General features: G+C 42.9%; 1 protein-coding gene across 1 annotated transcript in view; it reads right to left on the bottom strand.

Moving 5' to 3' along the window:
- Positions 1 to 26,308, bottom strand: part of Schip1 (schwannomin interacting protein 1) — a 562,997-nt gene that overhangs the window by 411,374 nt on the left and 125,315 nt on the right. The window contains exon 3 of the mRNA XM_058574880.1: positions 20,579 to 20,714. Coding sequence (XP_058430863.1) covers positions 20,579 to 20,714 — 136 coding nt within the window. The remainder of the gene's footprint in view (positions 1 to 20,578; positions 20,715 to 26,308) is intronic.

Raw genomic sequence — 26,308 nt, 5'->3', positions numbered from 1 at the left:
TTTATAATATGTATTTTCACTGACTAGGACTAGGAAATACACATTTTTAAATAAAAATAAATTTTTAAGTTATATTGGTACTTTCACTTACACTTAATGATGCAAGAGTTCATCTCACCCACTTGGCTTCATACTGAATCCATTTTACCATATCTGAAATTCCCAATTCCTTACACCAAGAGGATAATGGCCTGCAAACTATGAATAACTATGAATCAAGAGACTGTGACATGCCTCCAATGTAATAATGACAGTATCACAGATGGTGAGCTCAGTCCTTCTCTGGATCTCTGTATGTCTTTAGATGTTCTTTTAAAGAAAGATAAATGTTAGATCCTAAAGTCACTTGAAATGATTATCTTCTCTTTGTGATTATGGCACATATATCTAGATTTTTTTCCATTAACTTTCCAGTTTGGGGGATTGTGTTATTTTCTCTTTTATTTGAATTTATTCTCTGAACATATTTATATTATTCCAAGTTCAAGTCTTTAGAACAGAGTGTGCTCATGGAGGCTGATTTCATCACTGCCCACTCTGCTAACCTATGGAACCAGACTAGATGTCCTTCAACAGATGAATGGATAAAGAAAATTTGGTCTATATACACAATAGAGTTTTATTCAGCAATAAAAAATGAAATTATGGCATTTGCAAGAAAATGGATGAAACTAGAGACCATCATGTTAAGTGAAATTAGTCAAACTCAGAAGGTGAAGGGTTGTATGATTTCTCTCATATGGGTAAGTTAGAGAGGAAAATGAAACTGAATTAATAATTATTTGTTAATATAGTTATTATAATGAGTTCTTTAAAAAGACAAAGGTATTTTGGTTTATAATAAAATTCAGTCACATACTGATTATTTTTAATAAATATTTTTTAGTTGTAGATGGACACAAAATTTTACTTATTTATTTTTATGTGGTGCTGAGGATACAACCCAGTGCCTCACATGTGCTAAGCAAGTGCCCAGCCCACACACTGATTATTCAGTAATCACTTAAAACGAACAATTCAAATGTTGTGAATAGATTTTATAACTTATAAAAATGCAAAAGTAAAGTAGGAGCAAATGTACGAAGCAATCACTAAATAGTAAATCTTTGTACTCTAAAAATAAAGGGTACACAACTTCGTTTTAAGTACTCATAGAATATTGACAGAAATAAAAAAAAACATTTACGTATGATACCAAAAAATCACCCTGAGCGAATACCCCAAAGCAAAAACTAGATTTTATACTTTATGGCCTCAATTTAACAAAGAAATTGTTAACACGTTTAGAATTCTCACTACCTAAAATCATTCAGGGGCTAGAGGTGGAGAGTGTGTGTTTAGCACTCAAGGCATTGGGTTCAACCCCAGCATCAAAAGGCTATACTTCTAATAACAACAGTAACTTAATAATAATTGAATCCAGGAAAAATATATACCATTACAAAATCTTTAGAAGAAAATGAGGTTACTGCTTGGCATGCTGAGGATAAAGCAGAACTAGAAGCAGATTCCAGAGCCTAATCTTATTGTTAATGAACTAGTTTATTAACATAAGCAAATTTAGCTATCTATTAAATTGAAGAAATAATAAGTGGAACAATAAAATACAGATGAACTTAACAACGGGCAAAGCAAATTTCAAATATAAATATTATGTTATTAGAGAATACAGCAGAATCGGTTAATATGGTAGATGTTATAAAAGAAAAAAGTTAAACAAAATTATAGAATTAAAAGCAATGAAGGAACATATGTAGAGGAAATTTTAGAATAAGAAATTTTAGAATAAAATACTGATATGTTTGTTAACCTCAATGTATTTCCTGATACATCTTAGAAAAAAGTACCAGAATTAACTTATGATACTGTACAAAACACAGTATCAAGTAATTCTGGAAGAAATGAAATCGTATTTTAAATACCTGTAAGACTTTGTGGTTGAACAGTTTTATTTAAAAGCATTTCAGGTTTTCAAGAAGCATAGAATTAGTGTGCCATGGACAAAGCTTGTGAAGCTGGCCTGATCCTGATGCAGAGCTTGAGAAAAATGGCACAAACTGAGACTCATCTCAAGAGTCACTTGGTTTTACAAGCAGAGATGTGAAAACTCAAATACATAAAATACAAGTAGTAAAAAACATACTAAGAAACTTAAAGCCAGGGAGCAAGTTACCACCCTGCAAGAATGTTGAGTGGATGGGAGGTGACGCACCCAGGTGGGGACAGCAGGGCAGCCACACTGTCCAGGCTGGATGTCCCAGCAATGTAGCGGGACAGTTGGAAAGAGTAGGCACCAGTATTGCTATCCGCACTTGAAGAAATTTACGAGTCTAGAAACCCAAAGTCAACTAAAAAGCCTTAGGTGGTCAGAAGAGATTTGGTAAGGTGAAAAGGTACAAATCAACATGACACAGAGTCACTGCTTGCTGTATCCTAATGACAGGCAGAGGAAGAAGAGAGAAATGAAAAGATACACACATGCACAAAATAAAGTTCAAAATATTTCCTGATGTCTATATCCACATCTATGCTTGTGACTGCCCATACCATGTCATAGATGGGAAGAAAAAATATTATAAAAATATCAATTCTGCTTCGTTTATGGATCTGGTACAATTCCAATTAAAGTCTCCAAAGTGTTTCTTTAAAGTTTATTGAAAATGAGTGAATAATCTACATGAAAATAAATGAAATGAGAGTTTCCCTACAAGATATTAAAATCCATCATAAAATGTGGACCTCAAGACTGTGAGATCCAGGGATTGACAAGCAGCACCAGAGTGTGGCTCAGAGGATGTTCTAGTGGACTTTTGACATGTGACGAGCACCACTCACAGACTAAAGACAACAGAGTACTGGGCGACAGCTGCCCAGGATGAAGTAAGACTGCTGCTTCTCTTCATGCCAGCCATCAAAATTCCAAACGCATTTGAGACAAATGTTAAAAAGAAAGCCATTCAAAAGCCCCAAAAAACACCATTTGACCCAGCTATCCCCTCTCCTCGGTCTATACTCAAAGGACTTAAAAACAACATACTACAGGGACTCAGCCACATCAATGTTTATAGCAGCACAATTAACAATAGCTAAACTGTGGAACCAACCTAGATGCCCGTCAGTAGATGAATGGATAAAAAAAATGTGGTATTTATACACAGTGGAATATTACTCAGCAATAAAAGAGAATAAAATCATGTCATTTGCAGGTAAATGGATGGTGTTGGAGAAGATAATGCTAAGTGAAGTTAGCCAATCCCCAACAAACAAATGGCGAATGTTTTCTCTGATATAAGGTGACTGACTCATAGTTGGGTAGGGAGAGGGAGCATGGGAGGAATAGACGAACTCTAGATAGGGCAGAGGAGTGGGAGGGGAAGAGGGGGCAGGGGATTAGCAATGATGGTAGAATGTGATGGTCATCATTATCCAAAATACATGTATGAAGATGTGAATTGGTGTGAACATACTTTATATACAAACAAAGATATGAAAAATTGTGTTCTATATGTGTAATAAGAATTGTAATGCATTCCACTGTAATGTATTTTTTAAAAAAGCAATTAAAAAATAAATAAAAATAAATAAATAAAATAAAAAAGTAAAATTATAAATCAGTAAAAAAAAAGCCCACAAAAATAGAGGACATACTAAGGACATTTTAGAAATATGATGATATAAAATTCTATAGATCTGGGGCTGGGGTTGTGGCTTAGCAGTAGAGCACTTGCCTTGCACATGCGTCGCCCTGGGTTTGATCCTCAGCACCACATAAAAATAAATAAACAAAATAAAAGTATAAAAAAATTAAAAAATAATAATAAAATAAAATTGTATAGATCGTTGAATTACTATAACGGACCTCATAGAGATATACAAATATTACATCTCAAAAAATAAAATAAAATTCTACAATTTGATGTAGCAAAAATGTAAATAAACATACAATCTAGGAAAATAATACCCACAGATGTGAAGCAAAAGCTTAATATACATAATATTTAAAGAACTTATACGAATAATTGATAAAAACAACAAAACGGGAGACAATGTGGTCAAACAACTCACAAAATAAATTAAAATAGCCATAAAATTGATAAAATAGTTATATTTCAATAATTAAAAAAAGATTCATATTCAAAAATAGGCTTTCATTAATCTGACAAATTAATGGTACTGGTAGAATAATTCCAGAGATACAACCACATGTACCAATATCCTTACAAAATTCATAAAAATATTAATCTATTTACAGTGGTCTCTTGTAAGGAAACAGAAATGTAAAAATACATAAAAACCCCATGATGTTGGCATTGATAACAGCAGTGGCGTAGTTCACTGGATTGTATCATAAGTATCTGTGCAATTCATATTATGCAACGTTCATATTAAACTATAGGACTGAGAATCTGAACAACAGAAATTTAAAAATTGAGTTTTATGTTTTATATTTTTTTACTCCTTTTTTAAATTAATTTTTAAACTGATACATCAAAACATAAAAATTATCCATATTAATGGGGTACCATGTAACATCTGGACACTTGCATACATTGTGTAATATTTAAACACTGAGGATATGTGTGTGTGTGTGGGGGGGGGGTACTGTGTGCTACAGCCCAGAGCCTCACACATGCCTGGGCTCCATCTCTGAGTCACATCCTCAGCTGTTTTTCCCTTTTATTTTGAGAAAAGTTCTCCCTAAGCTGACCTTGAAATTGTGATCCTCCTGCCTCAGCCTCCTGAGTAGCTGGGATTACAGAAGTACACCAGTGCAATCCAGCCTTAAATACTAAGATTTTAAAAGCAATGTTAAAAATATTGAAAATATTTCTTAAGGGTCATGTGTGTGTACATACATACTTTTTCCTAATATTTGTGTGTTTCCAAAGAAATTCCCCAAAATATTAACTGTGGTTTCTGTTGGATTGAGGGTGAGATGATACTTTTAAACTTTGTCCGTATTTTCTAAAATGAATAAAGGTACATATTATAATTAGGAATAAATAAGCATTGTGTTTCAGTGACAGGAATTTAATAATCTAATTTTGAAATGATATTCGATGAAAGTTTTGCAAGTAGTTTTTATAAAGTAGAATCATGCCTCAGTTTTAAGGTTATGCACACTAAATTAATTTGTATAAACATAAGTTAATTTGTACAGACAGAAATTAATTTGTACAAACAGAACTCTATAGGAAATCCTGTGCCTTCCCCTGTGAGCACAATGTTGCTTGAGCAACAGTTAGCTATAAGAAACATCCAGATTAACCTCCATTAACATCTATATTTACTTTGTGTTTAAAAATTAACTGGTAGTTCTGAAGCACTGTAGAATAAGTAAAGATTGTTTTGTGGTTATAACTCTTTGTTGAACTGGAGTATTCTTACAGCATTCCTTGTCATCAGAAACATGGTTAAAGTTTAAAACTAGAAGTGGCAGAAAACGAACTTGTACAATTTATCCAAGTAGCGTGTTTGGCTGTCTTGGGAAAATAAACATTAAAACTCAAAGCAAAAAAAAAAAAAAATTGGCATTAGAAATGTGTTGACGGTGGCCTGCCATTACCCAGGGCTCTTAACTATGCAGAAGCCTCATTTCTCAGCGCTGGTAGATACATCTGTGATCACTGGACTTTGCTATAGGGTGTTAATGGCTCTTTCTCTGTTGACACAGTTCAGATTTGTGAGTCTTCAAGTTGGTGCAAAATGCACTGGTGTTGGAGCAAGTAGCTCAAGACTGCATTGGCTCCTGATGCTGAACAATGCTGACCAAGCCCTTGGCCCTGACAGCCAGCACAGCTACCATCTTCTAATTGTGTGAATGTGGGTGTTTTAGGGCAAGAATGAATGCCCACATTCCTGAAAATGAACCTCATCCAGGTGACATCAGGAGGAATAGGGAGACTGGGAGGATAGGGAGACTGGCCCTGGGTCACTTTCTGGGCAGTAGAGCACAAAGAGCACTGCAGACATTTGCTAAGAAACTTACAAAAAGGCCATTTTAAAGTCAGGACACACATGACTGGGGTCCATGCCTCTCCAAAGGAGGAAAAATGCCTGATTGATATTTTGATAGGACTGAAGGCTGCATGAACACCTCGTGGACCTGAATGCCTTCCCTAGGGTTGGGAGGGGGCTGATTTCCTTAAACCTCTAAATCTATATAAACCCCCAGACAACAGCCATCCTTCGGCATCCCTCTCTTGGGACCCTCCCTCTCTTGGGACCCTTCCCTCTTTGGGAGCTCTGACTTCTTTCTATGACTATAGTAAATCCTTTTGCTTTGCTCTCACCTTTCTATCTGTGGATTTTATTCTTCAAATTCACAAGACAAAGAACCCAACCCCAAGCTCCATGCTACACAGGTGGAGGAAGCCATCAGGCCACTAGAAGAAGAAACACTCCCTGGTACCAGAACACTGTGTTCCTCTCTCCTTCTTTCTAAATGGTCATGATGGAGTTTCCAAAGGGCGTGTGTCTCTTTCTTCTGCCTTCCAGTTAGCCCACTCTTCAGTTTTGTCAGAAAAGGTGACATTTGAACAATCTGAAAGGTCCTGTGACCACTGCTAGGGTCCATCTGCCCACTCAGAAGCCACCCATGCACCAACACCCGCGCGGCACTACCATAGCCAGGAACATGGATCCCGTCTTCCCGTACACATCAGGGTGCCACGGACTACATGGGGAGAGGCGAGCAGAGGCCCCAGAAGTCTCATTTGTCTGTGGGTGCCGTGGGTACTGGGAGACAGCTCGCACGGTGCAGCCCTCACAGGGGTTAATGCCATCTCCAGAGACAGGAGAACCAAGAGTCAGAGAAACAAGGCTTTTAGCTGCACAGTGCTGAAATTCTCAGGCAAAATTCCAAAAGCCCTCAACGGTGATGTCAAATTGACAAAGTGCCAAAGCCTCTCTGGCATTAAATTTCTACTCTTTATTTCCCCCTTCAGGTTAACAGCTGTGAAAATAATAATGTGCTAATGCCACCCCTTGCCCCTGGTATCTCCAACCTCCGTCCTGCAAGGCACATGTCCTCTGAGACCAACACCAGCAGCCTGACACTCTCATTGCACAGAGGAGCAAACCCCAGGAGATGGGCCCAACGTCTGGGCCACGTCAAGTCAACCTGGCACCAAGGTCCCAGGGTCTGAATCAGGTTTTCCAGTAAGGCAAGTGTGTAGGTAAGGGCCAGAGTGAGACTCCCAGGACGCAGGGTGGACTAGGGTGAGAAGTTGTGAGAGTAGCCACACCGCTCAGGAAGGGAAGGCTCAGGGCAGCATGACAGCAAGGCCAGGCTGGGCATGTGGCCCCTGGAGTCAGTGAGGGCCAGCATGGTACGTGTGGTGTGTGTGGTTGTGTGGTGTGTGTGGTTGTGTGGGGTGTGTGGTTGTATGTGGGATGTTGGGTGTGGAGGGTGTTGGGTGTGTGGAGGGAATATGGGGGTGGGGGATGTTTTAGGGGTGTGTGTGTGTGCTCCTGAGCCTCTCCCCGTGTCACCCAGCCCAGGCCTAAGGCAGTACCTAGGAGGAACAGGATTCTAGGCACTGACCAGGAACAGCCTCCCCTCCCTGACCCTAGTAGTTCCACAAGCCGTCCAGTCAGTAGGATGGTGGAGCTCAGATCCTTTCTTCTGGAGGAAGTGTCTCAGAGAAGCAAGGGCCATTTCAGAATTGTGGCCACTGCATGCAATGTCCAGTGAGGCCAGTACAGTCCATCAATGTTGTCCCTTGCCTGGGGTTCAGGCTAACCAGTTTCTTAGTTCTTCCTTGATTTCTGAGTTTGATTCCTAGATTCTGTCCATTTACTATGCTACCTAGTATGTTGCTAATAAGTTATTTTTTATCTAGAATTAACTAGGGTCAGATTCTGCAGTTTGCAACCTAGAAGATTGAATCAAGCCATGGCAAAGGCTGCCAAGAATCCAACATTAGGCAGAACCTAGCATTTATGCCAGGTTGGCTGAGATGAACCCCCTCCAGATGACCAGAGCCCAGGGCATGGCAGAAACCACTGGTGCTCTAGAATCCACGTCTCCCGTTTTCCTTGCAGTTAGAGCAAAAGAAGGCGAACTGAGTGGCGTGTGCCTCTCAGACCTGGCCCTGAGAGACACTGTTCCATGCCTCTCTCTCCTTCGGGTTTGCTGGAGGGGAGATGACACTTTTGTGGCTTTGGAAGCCATGTGTTGAAGACGGCATAACCCCACCACCTGAGTTCTCTGGACAGTTATATAAAGAAGGACCCCCCACATACACTGAACTGCTCACCTGTCCAATACTGACACCTAAGGAAGAATGAACTTTTTCTGCTGGTTTCAGCTATACATTTTGGGTGTCTGTTGGAGCACAGCCACATGTGGTTAAATCTAGTTGATGAGCAAAGATTCAGAGCCCTTGAGGTGGTGGATGTTCCACCCCTCGGAATCCCTCCCATCGGGAAAGGAACAACTGGGAGGTTCACTAAGGTGTGCTGGTGAGCCGCAGCCACAGAGCTTGGAAGGATCAGGCCCAGAAACAAACAGGCTCACTGCAGGGTCACATCCCTGAGTAGCACCTTGGAACTTCTTAGGAATCAATAAATTCTGCCCTTGCACTTCCTTTCCATGCATCCCGTATCCTCATGCTACAGATAATGATGAGATAACTGGTCTGCTTTCCCCTTCAATCTGTCTTTCCTCCAAAACAGCTCCAACTGAAGCATCTCACTCACACTCCTGGGTTTTCCACCTCCTAAGGTGTAATCTACAACCTTTCTTTCTCCTTCTCAGGGGAGTGTTTTCCTGTGGGGCTCAGGAGGGACAGGGCAACCATGTCCCATGTTAGATACACATGGGGCTAGGGGCATGTGCACGGTAGAGTTCAGCAAATGAAGGTTTGTTTTCTCTTTCTAATGCACTGCACTGACACCTCCTCTCCCTGTTCAAGTTGGAGGAGACCTCAGGAATGACTCTGTGGTGTATGCCAATGCACACACGCATATGCCCACACCCTAGGGCTCTCCCTCTGCAGGCCAACCCTTTGGGCTCTCATGCTCCTGGGTATGGGAAGCTCTGCTTTCTGAGGAAGACTATCTCATTGACAGGAAGTTCCAAGGGTTAAAAAGCTGTACTTAGGTTTTAAATTTCCATACATCTTGATGTTGGGGTCCCTTGGAGGTCACACCTCCCAGTAGAAACTCCCTTGCCTGGGAGTCAGTAAATGCTCCTAGCTCCATTTCAAGGTGACCTCTGCCCTAAAGGAAGTCACTTCTCTTCTGCAACTAGGATGTGAGAGGTCAGAGGAAGATTATATTTAATATTTGATAAAGGTGTCTATAATGAAGCCCTTGCACACCTTGAGAGACTTTGCTCCAAGCTAACTCAGATTCATTAGTTCACATTATCTTGCTGAGACTATCTAGCCAGCCAAAAATGCATTCATTTGTATTATTATTGCATTCACAAAGGCATCAGGAGAAGCCATCATCATGCTGACGTGCAGATACAATGCCTACATTTGTATTCCTAGTGATCCCAACAGCAATCAAACATGGATACACTTGTATTACTTGTCAAGCGTGTGTGACATGATGAGTCAAGCTCAAAAGAGCAGACAAGAGGAACCCTGCAGAACTCCAAGTGAGGAGAGATTTCAAATGGCAACAGACCGTGTCCCCCACCCTGTGGCTGGCTGCCTGGGCACATGTCTGGGCATCCAGCCTCTGCTGTGAGTTTATTTATAGGAGGAAACCAGATTAACCTAGAGGCCCTAGGGTTGCAAAGATAAATGAAAATGCAAAGAATATGGTACCCAGAATCGTTTCTCCTGGAGGCTGCTTCTGGTCTTTCAGCTGTGTGGATGCTATCTATGCCAAGTCTCTAGGCTCTTCCAAGTTCTTTCTCCTAGACAGTCTAGACTTCTCTACTACTTCTAATAGCATTTAATACAAGCCCCAAATGGATCCAGTCATATTTGCCCAGGTTCATCATGCACCATCTAGCAGGGACACCTTGAGAGCACAACTGAGACAGGGAGGGAGCACAACTGAGACAGGGAGGGACAGCCAGCAGTAAAGATGTTAATCAAGGATGAAAAACTTGATACAGCTTGAGCATCCACAATTCAAAACTCCAAAGTCCAAAATGCCCCACATAGGAAACTTTTCCAGTGCTGATTCCATTCCACAAGTAGAAAACTGTATACCATGAAACTTTGTTTCAAGCACAAAATTGTTAAATATATTATAAAAAATTACCTTCAGGCTATGTGTATTTGTATATATGAAACAAATTTTGTGTTTCAAATTGGATCCCATCCCCAGGATATCTCATTACGTAGATGCAAATATTCCAAAATTCACAACAATGCTGGTCCCAAACATTTCAGGTAATTGATTCTCAACTTGTAGAAAGTGAGGTGGGATCATCAGGGCAGGGGTGATTCTCTGGGAAACTGGAATACTGTCTTCTAAGCCCAATAAATCCTGTTGGACACATTCTGAAACAATCCTTGAACCCATTTAGAACCAGTGGTGTCCTGTGTGCTGAAACAACACCACGAACCCATGTCCCTTGAAAAGCCACCTTCTGGGAGCTTCTTGCAACCCCAGCTGCTCTCAGTCTCTCCCTGCAGCTGTCTCCAGGAGGACTACAGCTGGAGGAGCTGCCTCTGAAAGAAACTGTGATGGAGACCCATGCAACAGAGACACCTGACAGCAGTGTGGACCTAAAGGCCATGTCCAAGGTCAGCTTCTCTGGGTGCTGAAAAGGGCTCAGATCTGCAGCAGGAACCACACCTACCATCTCACTCTATGTTCACCCACTCTGCAATGCCTGCAAACTGGGTAGATCTCACCAAGCAAACACACCCTAAACCCTTTGTGCCAGCGGTGACAAAGCCATGCGAGGGAGGGTGACCACAAGATCTGTGAACATATTTTTACACTGGCAAGGAAACCAAAATGTCAGTCAACTAAATTTAAGATTGTTCTCACACATCTGCCACCACCAGAATGTTGCAAAAGAAAAAAAGAAAGAAAAAGAAATGTGAGCAGCTCATATAGTCTAATTAGCTTGGGAGGTTTTCCTATTATTCAGGTGACTTGCACTCTGTCAATAATGATTGAAAGGCTATCAAAGCAGAAGCCAGCATGTTCATGGCTCATCACAGAGCAGCAGTTTCTGGTTAAATAAATACATAGACAACTATATTTCAATTACCAAGTGTATATGGTCATAAATATATCACTAAAACATTTGGAAAAAAACAACTATGAAATGCTACACTTCTGACACTATGGGGTGACTCACATCCTAAAGACAGAGACAAAGGCTGATAAAGAATAGCTTCCTGGTTCTTGAACAGTCTCCTCCACCCCTCTTACAGCACAGAGCAGATCCCATGTCCTGACCCATCTTTAGTCCTCTGTAACAGACTGAAGGATCCAGCCAGCTGGAATGGCTAGTCCAGGTTCACTGCCAGGGAGGACACGGCTCATAGTAAGGAACCATCTGAGTCTATACCACCAAGGCACACTCACAGGAGAAACTACTTACCCGGAAAACCCAAGCAGAATTATCAAATTCAGGGAAATGAAACTTAAAGAACTGGAATTATAAATCTACTTTCTCCTCTTTTCAAAAAGCTGAGTTATTTGAAATGTTGACAGCAACCAAGGAAATCATCAGAGGATCTAGGAAGCAAAGCTGATAGGATGCATAACAACATCTCTTTAATGTAAAACCAAATCACAGCTTTCAAATTGTGCACACTGTTGAATGTAACTTCTATTTATCCAAATATCAAATGCCAAGTGACAGAAGAGTTAAGAAGCAACAGGGATTCATGTGAAAATCACCCACAACAGAAAGAATTGGTTACATCTGAATTAGGGGTTTAGCTAAGTAAATTCACTTACTACTAGTTTATAAATCTGAAAACTCTCAAAGGAAATAACTTTTGTACTTTAAAAGTATAAAAATATAGCTTTATTAGACCTTAAGATAAAAGTTTGAGCATAAAATAATGTCACAAACTACACTCAATCACTCTGAGAAAAGGAGTGTTATTTGTTAAATTACTTTTTTATGGCCATCATGTTCTCTTAGACAAATTTGAAGAGTTAACGAACATATCCATTAGGGTCATTCTTGGCTGGAATTCAAAGAATCATTTCTTCATGGGTTGTATAATATCACAATGTCATAGTATCACACTTGGATGGTTTTAAGGGATAGTTGAAAGTGCTTTTAAAAAACACTTTTTTTGTTTTATTTGAACAGTTAAATTGGACTACTTTCAAAGTAATTAAATAATTTTTTAACATGTCTAAAATACTACTTCAAGGGCTCAAATCTACTTGTTTTATAAAAAGATCTGTCCTTTTCATTTATAATACATTTTCACCGTATATATTTGATTCTTGTAAATTTAAAATTCTATAGAAGTTATCAAACATCCATGCATCTCAACATTAGGATGCCTAGATTTTTTTTTTTTTTTGCAATTGAAATTGTACTCTACAATCATAAGTTTAACTGTTCTTCCAAGCCAGTATAATCCAGAAGGAACTTCACACAGGACAACAAATTACATTTGGAACAATTTCTATGTGTGTATAACATGCTATTTCTAAAGCAACTGGTTTGACCAATTGCAACAAAATTAGTTTGCAGTGGATTTTTAAAAAGCAAAGATTCTCAAAATATAAAACACAGAACAAATACCAACTAATAAAACAATAAAGTTACTTTAAGTTGACACATTAACAATTTCTAAAATGACATTTAAACGGTTGATCCTTAATTTAAAATGCACCACTTTTTGCAGTTTACATTTCAGTTTCCTCCCTCCATATGTCCAGACTATGATGGATCTAAAATAGATGACAGGTGTTTGGAAAACTTACAGTGTCAGAATGCTTGTCCTGGTCACCATTCCACAGTGTGGCGGGCTGCTTGTAGCTGTCCATGGTTCTGAAGAGCGTCTCTTGCCCATTTGAAAGGAAAGAGTCATTTATGCAAACTGGCTTGGAGAGAAATCCATGGAGGGCAGCCTGTGTCAGCAGGTGAAGGTACCTGGAGCACTTCTGCAGTGTGACTCCAGCAGGGGCTTCCCCCTCAGTGGCCAGTCATGCGCAAGCCACTCAGAACTTATTTGGGACCAGAAATCTTCAAGTACTGACCAAATAGGCAGAGCTCTCTGGGAGGAAAAGTTCACAGATTTTTGCCTGTGTTGTTCAAATTGAAAAGAAGTCTGCACAGACAAGGTATTCAGACAGCAGAGGAGAGGCTCTAGGGAAGTTCTTGATCTTCATGCAAAAAGCACGCTCCCAAGTCCAAGGCGGCCAGCTCACTTCATCCCATCAGTGCATCTGTGCTTTTAGTAATAAAGCAAAGCTGAGAATCCTGCCAGGGGCTGCATACATTGAGGAAACCAACGTATGCAATGTATGCCTCCCTCCAGCCCCAGCCTCTGTCAGCTGAAGACCATCACAGCAGAAATCGCGCTGTGCCTTCCACAGAGTGTCTCTTCTGAGGCTGAGACATGTGAAGAGCCACATGACACCAGATGATGTCATTTCAAGGCAGGTCACAGTCACTTCTCTGTGCAGATGAAGTCCTTCTTCCACGCACTTAGCATGGTGATGCTCTTGAAAAATCCATCTGCATTAAACAGCATGGCCTAAGACCAATACGCTTAACCCTGGACGTGCAGCCAGGGAGGGCAGCTGCTGGGCAAGGTTGGGGTCGAAGTCTGCTGCTGCTTTAGGAAACCAACGCTTGTGATCAACTCTAGAGAATGTGTCCAGAAACAGTCTCCTCTGGAAGTCACTGCCAAAGGTAGGGGAATCTACCTCTGAAATCCTCAGAATTATTAGCATATTTAAAAAGTGAGTGTTTAGAGGATCAGCCCATGGTGGATGCAAAATAAAAATCAAGGCACATGTCTTTAACTCCCCAAAATATTTATTTCATGGAATAAAAATATTTTGAAAATAAAAAGAAATATTACTAACACTGTCTCTGAAAGGATTTTAATGTTTTAAAATTTGTTATTTTAGATTTATACTGCTCTGAATAAAGTAGCAATCAGGATTTCAGCTATAGCATAATGAATGCACATACCTAACTGGGAATGAACAGGCATCATTGTATAAAGCACATGGAGAGATGCCCACCGCCACTGCTCCAGGTTTCTCTCCTCTGTGTGTCCACGTGCCCTAGCTTAGGGTTTTCAGCCATAACTGACCTTCTTGCCAGCTAGTGGCTAAATTGTTTCTTCTCCTTCATGGAGACTAAGCAATTCTCATAGCTGAAGCCCAGAGTAGTCTGAAATTAATCTGTGCTTAGCGCAGTCCCTCTTTTAATAAAATCACAATAACTCAAACACCAGAAACTTCTCTTGAAGAGCAAGGCACTCTGTCGTACCTTGAGGAATAGCCATGAGACAAGGGAACAGGGACCTGTAGGACGGGAGCCCCTGGGCAGAACTCGACTACACATGGGGACTGTGAGTATCAGCTCAGGAGTGACCAGCCCAGCACATTTCAGGGATGTCACACACATCAAAAAGCCAAAGAAAATCAAGAAAAAAAAACAAGCACCTAGGTGGTTTTGTCCTGCCCATTTCCTAAATAAAATTGATTTATTTTTTGATTTGTACAACTCAATATTTTCTATACTTTAACAATGATGAAGATTACTTGGGACATTTTTAAAATACAAAATCCCAAACCCTTTCTCTTAGATACTCTAACAGAATAGATCTACTGAGGTTCTGGAAACTCTATTTTTTTAAAAAAGTACTCAGATTAATTCTTATTTCAAAAAAGTGCAATAGTTAGAATACTTACAAGCATGCAATCATGTAAAAAACAACACAAGTAAAATCTTGATCTGAATCGGAAGCCCCATCCTTTACCTCCCCCAGGCTGCAGAACAAGGACACAGTCCACCTGGAGACGAAGGCCAAGCCCCAAGCCAGGTTAACCACAAAAAATGAGTTTTTCACAACGGTGTGTATCAAGGTGGGTACTTGACTCCGAGGCTCTGCTCTGATGTGTAGTTCTGCAAGTTTTGACCTTGCAAAACAGGGTTTGTTACATTACCAAGGGCGAGTGGGTTGGGGATCAAGGAATCGTCCACTTTGCTGTCAGGCAGCCAATGTTCAGTGTTAGCAGTCCGTGAAACATTTAATCCTCAACCCCAAACCACACGATCACTTTAAAACCTTTCAAGAAAAAGCACCCTCAAAGAGTGAATGAAAAGATCATCTAAGGAAGGGACCCGTCAACCTATAGATCTAATCAACCAATACTCAAAGACATGAAGAGGAAGATGTGAGTGTATTATTTTCACACAAAAATACATGCTGCACACTGTTACCCATAAAATTTTTAAAATTTGGGAAAATAAGACACATATTTTCTAAGGTTTGGGTTTGAAGAAAAGAGACATTGGCAGCTGTGTAAATATAGTCTTTTTCATATGTGATCACCATATTCTCTGATCTGAGTTTGGGGACATACAGACAGAAAAAGAATTTGTTCCCTTGGGGGGCCTGGGGGGCCTGAGAGGAAGGTTGGAAGACAGTCTGGATGCGGAAACAGCAGAACTCCGGGGACCTAGATTGAGAACAGCTGGGCTAAGATGGCAACTTGCTCCTGACCTGGAAAATCTAGGCCATTCAATTATTAAGTAGCATGAGGCTTACAGATGCCATAATTCACAGCTTTCAGGCTCACATTGGAAAGGGCCTGGAAATCCCCTTTTAGGGCCCAGTTCCCCCCAAGTGGGTATGATGTGACAAGGCTTCCTCTCACCAGATCCCCTACTGTATTTAAAGCCCTGAGACTGAAGATCTAAAAGGGCCATGCATCTTGAAAGCAAGGTGCACGCCTCTGGCTGCAGGGGCAGCACCAACTGAGCTGGAGCTCTTGATAAATGCCAGGACCACTCACTCATAGACCCCACCAGTCTAGGGGCTCCCAGTCTCTCTCCAGGACCAGTGAGGGCCCAGATCCCCAACCCTCCCAGACCCCTGCTCTTGAACTGCTCAGAACTGTAACTCCTCCTACTGCAGGGGGTGGGACCAGCTGGGTGGGGCTGGGCCTGTTTCCCAGGATGCAGGGGGTCCTCCCATTCCTCATTCCTGGGGTCTAGAAGGAAGTAGAATGAGTTAGCCTTGCTTTCACGACCCTGAGGCTGGGCCCTCTGAGGAGACCCCCCCACTCATTCAGAAGCAAAGGACTTAACCCTGATTTCATCTTCAGAACTTGAAAACTCATTTTTAATTAGAGCAACACTAAAACAAATGATAGATGTCTTACTTTGCAGTGTATAGCTCCAGTCTCAGCTTAGGAATACAAATTCTGGGACACACATCAGTTCCCAGGGATTCACAGGGAGAACGGGCACTGTGCCCCACAATCCGTACCAAGTTAACATGTCCATCTCTCATCTCCACAGCATTTTGAGTTTACATTGGATAAGATCAAGAGCAGATTCAGCTAACACCTACTGAGAATTTTCTGGGTCCCAGGCTCTGTGAGGTTTTATACTTGTAAAGTAGAGTAGCCATGAGGAGGCCCAGATCCCAGACCCCACCCAAGCCAATGAGACAGAACCTCTGCAGGCCATCACAAAGATCTTTCTGGATCTATTTGCAAAGTCAGACAATACTGACTTGGAAAAGTTATCAGTCTCAGCTGGGGTTGTAGCTCAGTTCATAGAGTGTTTACCTTGAACGTACAAGGCCCTGGGTTCAATCCCCAGCACCACAAAAAAAAAAGGAAAAGAAAAAGAAAATTATAAGTCCCAGAGTTTATGATACATGTTTCATAGTTTCTTTTTGTTATATCCTGTTAGATAAATTACAGGTGTCTCAGAGCTGAGAACTGATTGCAAGCATCTTAGCATGTAAAATTGACTAATAAAAATTCAGGGAGCATTTTTCTATTGTCCTCTATGCAATGACTGATATTTTAAAATAAGAACTCTTTTCTTTGATGGGGGAGGCATGGGAAATTGAACTCAGGGGCACTCAACCACTGAGCCACATCCCCAGCCCTATTTTATTTAGAGATAGGGTCTCACTGAGTTGCTTAGCACCTTGCCATTGCTGAGGCTGGCTTTGAACTCGCCATCCTCCTGTCTCAGCCTCCTGAGCCACTGGGATTACAGGGGTGCACCATTGAGCCCAGAGATAAGAAGTCATCTCTTGCTTTTCCATTGTGACACCCACAATTTCCACTCCCCAGTAACGGTAGCCATGCAGAATTCCTATTTCTAAAACAACTTTTTTATTACCATATGATACATTGTGGGGTGAGAGCACGTACTGTTCAGATAGCTAACATAACTTAGTATCGTCTTTCCTTAACATTGGCTTCCCTCCTGTTGATCTTTAACTTGGTATTGAATAGTTGAGGTGTGAGATTTGAACCAAAGAGCATGGATCAAGGCAATTTATAAAATCACATGGAATTTTTCTAGTGTCTTACTCACTGTTTATAGCTGTCAAATTGTAAAACAGTCTTAGAAATGCAGCAGCTGATTGCTACCGCTACCGCTTGACCAGGCCTAAATCCAGCAAGAAGGACACTAGCCAGCTCCACCCAACATGCAGCCCAAGGCAGGTTAGCTATCTCTCCAAGTCTCATTTTCATCGTCTGTAAATTGGAGATAATAACAGAGCTACCCTCATATAGCCATTGAGGGGATTAAATAAGATAATCCACAAGAAAGTATCAGCAGAGAGCCCAGCACCCAACAAGGGCTCAGCTCTTGTTAAGATGAAGAATCTGAAGCTCAGACTTAGACGGTGCTGTCATTACATATTTTAGAGCAGAAATATCCTGAGAGCTGCCTTAACCACTATGTTTAGATGCAAGGATCCGAGCAGAAGCACACAGAAGCGGCATTCTTAGTGCAGCACAGGGACTCAGTCAGATCAAGGAGTTGGTTTCCCATGTGGCCTGTGTCTGGGGCAGACAGGGGAGACAGGCAGTGGTTACAGTGACTGCAGGCCTGGGGATGGTGGCACTGACCAGGCTCGGGGAGCAGGCAAAGAAGGCCTTCCTCTGGTGGAGGCTGTGTTGGAGGCTAGCTGAGGGAAGGCTGGAACTCTAGACAAAACAGCAGTTGATCAGATTTGAGAAGACTGACTGTGGTCTGGAGGCATCTGCAACAGCTGATCCAGAGAAAGCGGGCTGAGAGTCCATGAGCTAGCAGAGATCAAGCCAGAGTCAGGCCAGGGGGCTCCCCAGGGAGAGCTTCCCTGGCAGATGGCCTTCAACTTACACAGGGGACTTTAAATTTACAGATAACAAAGTGTGATTCCATCATGGCTTGGTCAGCGCGGGCCAGGGTGATTCTATTCCCTCCATAAATGAGGTCCATCCACTGGCGGGTGGAAAAAGTGCATCTTCCTGCCTGCAGCTCCTATGGGCTGGGCAGGATCACCTTCCCACCTCATCTCCAGGAAGGTTAGAAGCCCCAGAGGAGATAAGAGTGAGTCCCCCGCAGGGGCCCAGGGCAAGTGACAACCGTGGGAGAAAAGGGTTCAGAGATGTGTCCATCCACACAACTAGGTGTGCGGTTTTTAAAAAATTACATCTTGGATATTTCACCTGCCTGACAAACAAGACTGGAAATATCCTGACATCTTAAGCTTTTGTTTTACTTTGTATGTTGAGTGGCACCTCATGGCCATCGCTGACATCAAAGTCACCCTGATAATCAGCAGCCTCTATTAGAATTCCAGGCTGGGTCTCTGATTGCTCTCTGATAACTGGTTCCAATAATGAGTTTTGCTTTGTTTTGTTTTTAAATCCGCCCGACTCTTCATTTTTTTGCAGGCACTAGGGGTTGAGGCAAATTTCCACACACTGACACCATCATCATCCCTGTCCCATGACCTCAGAACTAAAGGAAGATGATACAGGGGTCAGCTGGATGTCACGCCCACCACCCACCGTCTGACACACATTATGCAAACCCAGGTGCTGGGGACATTTGAGAGAGAAAATCTCCTCTACCGAAAACAGCAGGGGCTGAGAAGCCAGGATGAATTAGAGAAGGTGTGGCTGCTGGCAATGGTGTGTGGAGGCTGGATCATGGTGGCCAGGTGGGGGAAGGGCATGCTGTTAGCCCCTGAGCTGCTGGCATGAGTGGGTTGCCCCTTGAGGAGGTCAGGTGTTCTCTTCCAGGGTCTCAATCCACCAAAGGATTAAGCGCCCAAGGTGCTCACACCAACTCCCCACCCTGGCCTAGCAACCATGGTCGTCAGTCACCCTGAAGTGTGGCCAGGAGAAGTCACAAAAGCAGGAAATCTAAACCTCAGACCTGAGGGATCAACTTCTGACACTGCATCTCCATCGTGAAAGTTCAATCGTCTAAGACCCTGGATTTGCACTTCCTGTGGCATTTCAGTCACAGCCTGCAAAACACTCACTTTGCACCCTATTTTTTACTCACAAATCATGCACCGTCTGCAACCTTAGGCCTGGTATCTCCCACTGTGGTCTACCTGCACCCTCTAGTGACAGCGTGCTCAGATACAAGCCACCCCACAAGACACTCTCCCAAGAAATTCACCAAATATTCCATTGCTGCTCTCAGTTAAAAGTGGACCTTCTATCCCATTTATTTCACAGCTATGAAAGCAACACATTCCCTCCCTTGAAAAGTCCATCTCTAGATAAAACCAGTTACCAAAGAATGTGCAAATCGGTCATCAGAACACCTCTCAGATAAAGTAACTTTGGCTTGATCCCAATGTGAATACACCATTCTGCATCTTGAGAAAACGTTTTCACAACTGAATGAACATTAGAGCAAAGTAGCAAAGGAATATTTTTTTACTCCATTTCTCTTTCTTACTTTTCAGCATTACAGTGGCTGAATCCATAACATCCTGGTTTCTAGGCACCCGACAGACACATATGTCATTCTCTTTAACACACAGACATCAACAGTTCCTTCATTCCTTAGCCTACTTCTGAGTTGTGTGCTGGTGGCCTGTAGCCCCACTGTAGTCTCCAGCTTACCTTCCACATCTTCTCCGTGGATTTCTGGCATCTCCTGAAGAAGGAGCCACATTTGACAATATCTGGCCTGCATCCTTACATGGCAACACCTTTCCAGGTGGCTGCCCCTCAGGTGGGGTCTGTGGCCCCATCTGGCCATGGTGACTTGCACACACCAGCCAAGAGTGGCCTACCTGGGCTCTGAGCTTACTACTATTTCCAGTTCCCTCTGGGAAAGTTCTCTTTCTCGTACTAACCTTCTGACACATTAGTATCACACAAGGCTTCTAGAGGCACCAACTGAGATGCACGTCCACAGAGAAAAGGGGATGAAGTGAGCCTCGGAGGCTGATTTCAAACCCTTTCTCTAGACTCAGAAAAGCTCACTTTAAGTTGCAAATTGGTCTGTTCTTAGAGGACAAAACCCCTACCCCAGGTTTCAGGTAGCACCTGAGCAGCATGGAGCCTCGCTGTCACAAACCACCTGCTCACACCCCACAACTTCCATCCTAGAACCAGAGTCCAGGCGACACATAAGCGGCGGTAAGTCAACCAGGAGAACTGAAGGTGCACTCACAGGTGTGCTGCTGTCAGAGAAGGTGTTCACGCTACTGGAGTTGCTCAGCCTGCCAGAGGACACTGAAGGTGGCGACGGGCTCCTCTTCTCCAGGGGCTCCTGCCGCTGCAGATGCTCACGCCACGCCCGCTGGATGCTGTGAGGAAAAAATCACACTGTCACTACTAGGCCACCACCAGCAGGCCCAGAAAATCCCAGCCATTGGTTACAGGGACAGAGAAGTTTATCACATGGAACGTGCCCAAGGAACAAACCCTTGGGGTCCCAGGCCAATTTCTGATGCCATGAATCTTAAGCCTCAGGGCTTTTACCTGGACCCAGGTGCCTCTGCTGAGACCTATGGGCCTTGTCCATAGTTTGCATGGAATTGCACAGGTAAGATTCATAAGGGCCTAAGTCACATTGCTCATGTCCTGGGAAAGAAGATTCTGGCTCTGCTTGGAATTGCATGTGGGCTGTTTTATTATATAGTGCTTGATTATTGCTCTTTGACATAAAAATTTTAAACAGAATCTCAAATAAGACTTTGCAAGATTACCTGCCTGGGGATGGGACCCACACTGTTTTGCAGGACCTGTTTGTCAGAGAGTAGCACTACTTTGGCATCTGTGGGTGTCACCACATGCCTGAGGCTTTGGGGGTTCTCCAGGTTTTAGCTGAGGGGTCCTGCCCTTCAGGATACTCCAAGTTAGTGGACATTCCCACCAAGGGCACAAAGTAAGTAACATTCTAAATGTTGTAAAAATTAGAAAATTTTGGCCACCCATATAAAATACACAAGTGTATAATATTTCAAAATAGTCTGTAGTATCATTTTTTTTCTTTTCTTTTCCTTTTTTTTTTAAATGTCACTTTGATTGTTCTGAAAATAAGTACAATTGTAAGGGGCTATTTGAGTCAGTATTGCATTTTAGCAAGTTGAACACCAGGGGGCGGTGTGGTGCCTTGGAGAGCCCAAGGGTCCTGCAAACTGCAAGGACAGATTCACAAGGGTGAACTTGCTCAAGCAGCCTGTTTCCTGGCTAGCGTCCTGGAATCTAGAAAGTGACAATTTTCCTTAGTTCAGAAATAACAATCCTTAGCCAAGAAAATAACATTCATTTTCCCTAAGTGAATAGATAGCTTATTTTAGTGATAAGAGAAGAAAACATTTAATGCTTTTTAAAATAAAAGTGTATTAAAGCCAGGTGTGGTGGTGCATGCCTGTAATCCCAGTGGCTCTGGAGGCTGAGGCAAGAGGATCAAGAGTTCAAAGCCAGCTTCAGCAATGGTGAGGTGCTAAGCAACTCAGTGAGACCCTGTCTCTAAATAAAATACAAAATAGGGCTGGGGATGTGGCTAAATGGTTGAATGCCCCTGAGTTCAATCCCTGGTACCAAAAAACAACAAAAAAAAGTGTATTAAAAACATTTTATGCCCACTGACTTCCTTAATGCAAGAGTTCTTTTAGTTTTGGATATTTAATTTATGGTCATTGCCAACAGATTATGGAACAATTTAACTTAATTTAAAGCATGTTAAACTATCTCATTCCTTTTTAAACTTCATATGATAATATTTCCCTCTTACCTCTTGCCAGTCATAATTAGAGTTTCAAAGGCTGCAGGACAGGCTGGACAATGTCTTTAAACTACCTGCAGAAGCTAAAAGCGCCAGGCCATTTGCTTCCTGTTAAACTAGCACCCTAAATTGTTACATTGTTTTTTAATGGTTTCAGCCATGGTATTAAGTCTCTGTATCCTAGAAAAGTTGATATCACACATTGTGACTTCCCTTGGGTCACACCTCCAGCATGACTTTCAAATGACTTCCAGTGGTGACCAGGACTACCTGTGGTGAGTTGTCCCCACTGGGTCATGAGCCTGAGGAGCCACTTGCGCTGCAAAACAGACAGCAATACGTAGAGAAAGGGTGGAGTGGGCGATGCCATCTACTGTGAGAAATAGGAAGTCCAGTGGTCCTTTTCAGAATAGAGCATTTAGGCTGAAATGTAAAATTGGATTGTAGGAAAGGCAGCTAGAGGGGACCTAGAGCAGAATGGAAAGTTACAGGCAGTTAACTCACACAATAGCACCATAACCTATGGATATGGCAGATCCAAAGTCCAGGCACCTGAATAGCCCTTAACAAACAGGAGATGGGGGAAGAGCTCAGCCTGACCAACAGCGATATAGTCTCTTGGTTAAGAAAGAATAACTTAGGTAAAGAAGTAAGAGCTGCCTGTGTCAGAATGTGTTCACCCCAAGAAGTCTTTCCCACCACAGAAGAACAAGAGGAATGGGGACAATTCAAGGTCATTTCTTTAAATAACCCAATAGGAGACAGGAAAACACAGGGGACATTCAGGAAGTCCTACTCAGGCAATGAGGAATCACGAAAGGGCCCTTGCACCCTAATGCATAAAATACTGACTGTACCATCTCTGGGTGTCTGACCACAAGACACCTGATCTTGCGAGACCATCATTTAGGTCTCTCTTCTGCGGAGCCTGAGGTCTCCCAGTTGATTCTTTGGGTTTGGGCAGGTGAGCGTGTTTCTCACAATACGAACTGGCCCAGCCACACAATTATTGAAAAGGATATTTGGCATCCATTTAGAAGTAAACCCTATGCTTCCTTGATAATTCAAAATGTAGGAATAAACAAAATATGTTCACTAACTTCAACTGGCCTTTGAAAAATGGTATCGATGGTGTTAATTTAATGGTAGTAATGTCAATGCCACCTGTCATTGTAATAGTGAGCTCTCTCTGTGCTATTTTATGTAAAAGAGAACCCCACCTCATGGAAATCACTTTCCAGCCTTCTCCTCTTGGCTCCACCTTGACTGCAGACTAAATCACTGGTGTTTTTAGCTTCTGCTGGTAGATCTCCTACTGGATCCCTCCTTGGCTGCAGACTAAACCACAACTTGCTGTTAGTTAGCTCTTTTGCTGTTGTGACTAAAGGGCGCGATCAGAACAACTGTAGAGGAAGAAAAGTCTATTTGAGGGCTCAAGGTTTCAGAGGTCTTAGTCCATAGAAGGCTGGCTCCATTCCTCAGGCTTGAGGTGAGGCTGAACATCATGGAGGAAGAGTGTGGCAGAGGGAAGCAGCTCATATGATGATCAGGAAGCAGAGAGAGACTCCATCTCCAGATACAAAATATATACCCCATAGCCACGCTCCCAATGAACCACTTCCTCCAGCTACACCCCGTCTGTCTCCAGTTACCACTCGGTTAGATTCACTGATTAGGTCAAGGCCATAACCCAGTTACTTCTCCTCCAAACCTTCTTGCATTTCACACCTGAGCTTTAGGGGCACACCACATCTAAACCGTAACAACTGCCTTGATACTGTTATTTTTAGATTAAGCAATGCTGAGGATGTCATCCTTTGAAGACTAGATGAAGTAAGGGAACACATTTTGTTGGTTCCTACATAAAGGAAGCCTAGGTTTCTAGACAGATGCTAAATATCTTTTTTCATAACTTTTTGACTAGGCCTGTTGCTCGTTCCCTTCTCTCATATTGGAGATGGCACTGTCACCTGCCCCTGCCCTTTCTCTACATGTCCCTGTTTTGCAGGGTGAGCGGCTCCTCAAGCTCATGACTACCTGGGGGCTCACCATATGTGGTCCTGGTCACCCCCGGGTGTCCTGACCCAGAGGACAGAAGAGAGGGCACTCTGAGAGCCAGGTGCTTGGAGAAAGCTCCAGAGAGTCTTAGTTCTTTAGTTGGGCCTGGCAGGGTGGAGGGAGGGAGAAAAAAAGCCTTGGGGCAAAGACATGGACCTGAGGGCACAGGCAGGAGGTGGGAGGTCTGCAGAAGACAGAAGGGGGACCTCAGGAGCTGCTCCAGGCCAGCAGGGCACCCTGTCCCAGATTTCCCACTGCTCCTGAGTGGCCAGGAAGCTGGGTTTTCATATGAAAGTTACTAGTTCTTTTATGTTACTAAATAACTTTAAAATTTTCAAAATACATTATAATCCTGTATGATGAATTCTGAACCAGCCAAAAGAGGGTGCCACCCTAGGTGGCCTGCCACATGCTGACTTAGGGCAGATGAGGAGAAACCCTGTTGTTCAAGTCTTTGTTGAGTTCTCCATGTGAAGCTGTGAGTTCTCCTAGCAGGTCTGGTGTCCACCCAATCCCTCATCCTGACATGCATGTGCCCAGTGATGTGAAGGGCCACGCAGGCCAGTGGAAGTCTGCCCATAGCCATCCGTGTCTCAGCCCATCTCCTCCCTGCCTGTCCCTGACTTCACTCCACCTAGGATTGGTGGGACTTCCAGCACATCCTGAGCTCTTGCTCTTCCAGATCTTTCTTAAGGTTTCACCAATGCTAAGACCACCTTGATGGCAGCAACCCCGGCTCCCTCCCAGGTGAGCATTTGGGCATGGTCCTGCATCTGTGACACTCTGTGAAGATGACAAGACACTTGAGAAACAGGACACAGAGGGGTGACTGAGCATGAGAAAGAGAAGAGCGGCTGGGATGGTGTGGACCATTCAAAGACAAGAGCATCCAACAAGGCCAGCTACCGGGAGGCTGTACAGCCCCGAGGCAGTTCCCAGCGGCCAGCAGTGCCCTCTGCAAGTCAGAGGACCTGGTCAGTAGCTGATGAACAAACCTATTCTTCATACGTTTGTCCAGAAAGTAGCTTGAGAGCACGTTTCTTCTCACAAGGAAGTGGCCAGGGAACTTATCATTAGCCTGAGGCCGACACCAGTCACTCTGGCCTGTGTGGGGCTTACTCACAGAAGCTCAGCCTCAACTTCCCCAAGGCATGCAAGAAGTCAAAGGTCACCGTGCTCAAGTCCCTCAGCCCCAAAGTCCACACGTAGAGGTCCTGGGTAGACTATGAAAACAACATAAAAACAGACGTGTCTAGTACTTCTAAGTATTTTGAGGTAATGTGAAAATCACATACACTGGAACCCTGGATTCCTGAATGTCCCTACTGGCAGTATTTTGTTACCCAAGTTCACAGAAATATGTTGGGAAGATCCATTTGGATGGAAAAGACTTAAGAGGCTTAGTGATTTTTCTGGGTTTTTCTCACTGAAAGCTCATTATAATCCAGTTACTGTTGTCATTTTAATGAGTCCAATCAAGGAGGCCCAAAGAGGTCACCAGGCTGCTCAAGGTAAGGAGCAAAGCTGGGGTTTGAACCTACATGACTCGAATTGCAAAGTCTGCACTGTATCCATTTATCTCACGCCTTCTCTTAATTAAATTTTTGGACACAATATCTTTATTTTATTTTATGTGGTGCTGAGGATCAAACCCAGCACCCCGCACATGCCAGGTGAGCACGTTACCACTTGAGCCACACCCCCAGCCCTCAAAATTCTTTTTAAGATTGTCTCTTTCACCCTTCATAGAAAATCTAAATACTGTTTCATCACAAAACCAAATACACCAATAAAAAACAGGAAAGGAATTGAAATAGTTACGGAGTGGATGTTAAAAGCTGATTATATTCAATGCATCTGTGTGTTGCTTCATCACTACATAAATACATTGCTAGAACCCAAGGGAAAGGGTGGCACTCAGTAACAAAGACGTCCAGTGACAGTTTGTATTGGAAGACCTGCTGAGATCTTGCTGCTGCTAGCAGAACGTGGCCGGGACCTGCGGGACCACTGTTGGGGGTAGAGTCCCCTTGCAGGCTACCTTCTGGCTCCTTCTTCTTGCCCTCCGTCATGGCTGCTCCCTGGCTCCCCAGTGCCCGCTGACCCTCCTCT

The sequence above is a fragment of the Marmota monax genome, unplaced genomic scaffold (assembly GCF_021218885.2).
Source record: "Marmota monax isolate L192 unplaced genomic scaffold, Marmota_monax_Labrador192_F-V1.1 WCK01_AAM20220418_F8-fsc00022, whole genome shotgun sequence".
Taxonomy (NCBI): Eukaryota; Metazoa; Chordata; class Mammalia; order Rodentia; family Sciuridae; genus Marmota; species Marmota monax.
This window is presented reverse-complemented; position numbering and strand designations above follow the sequence as displayed.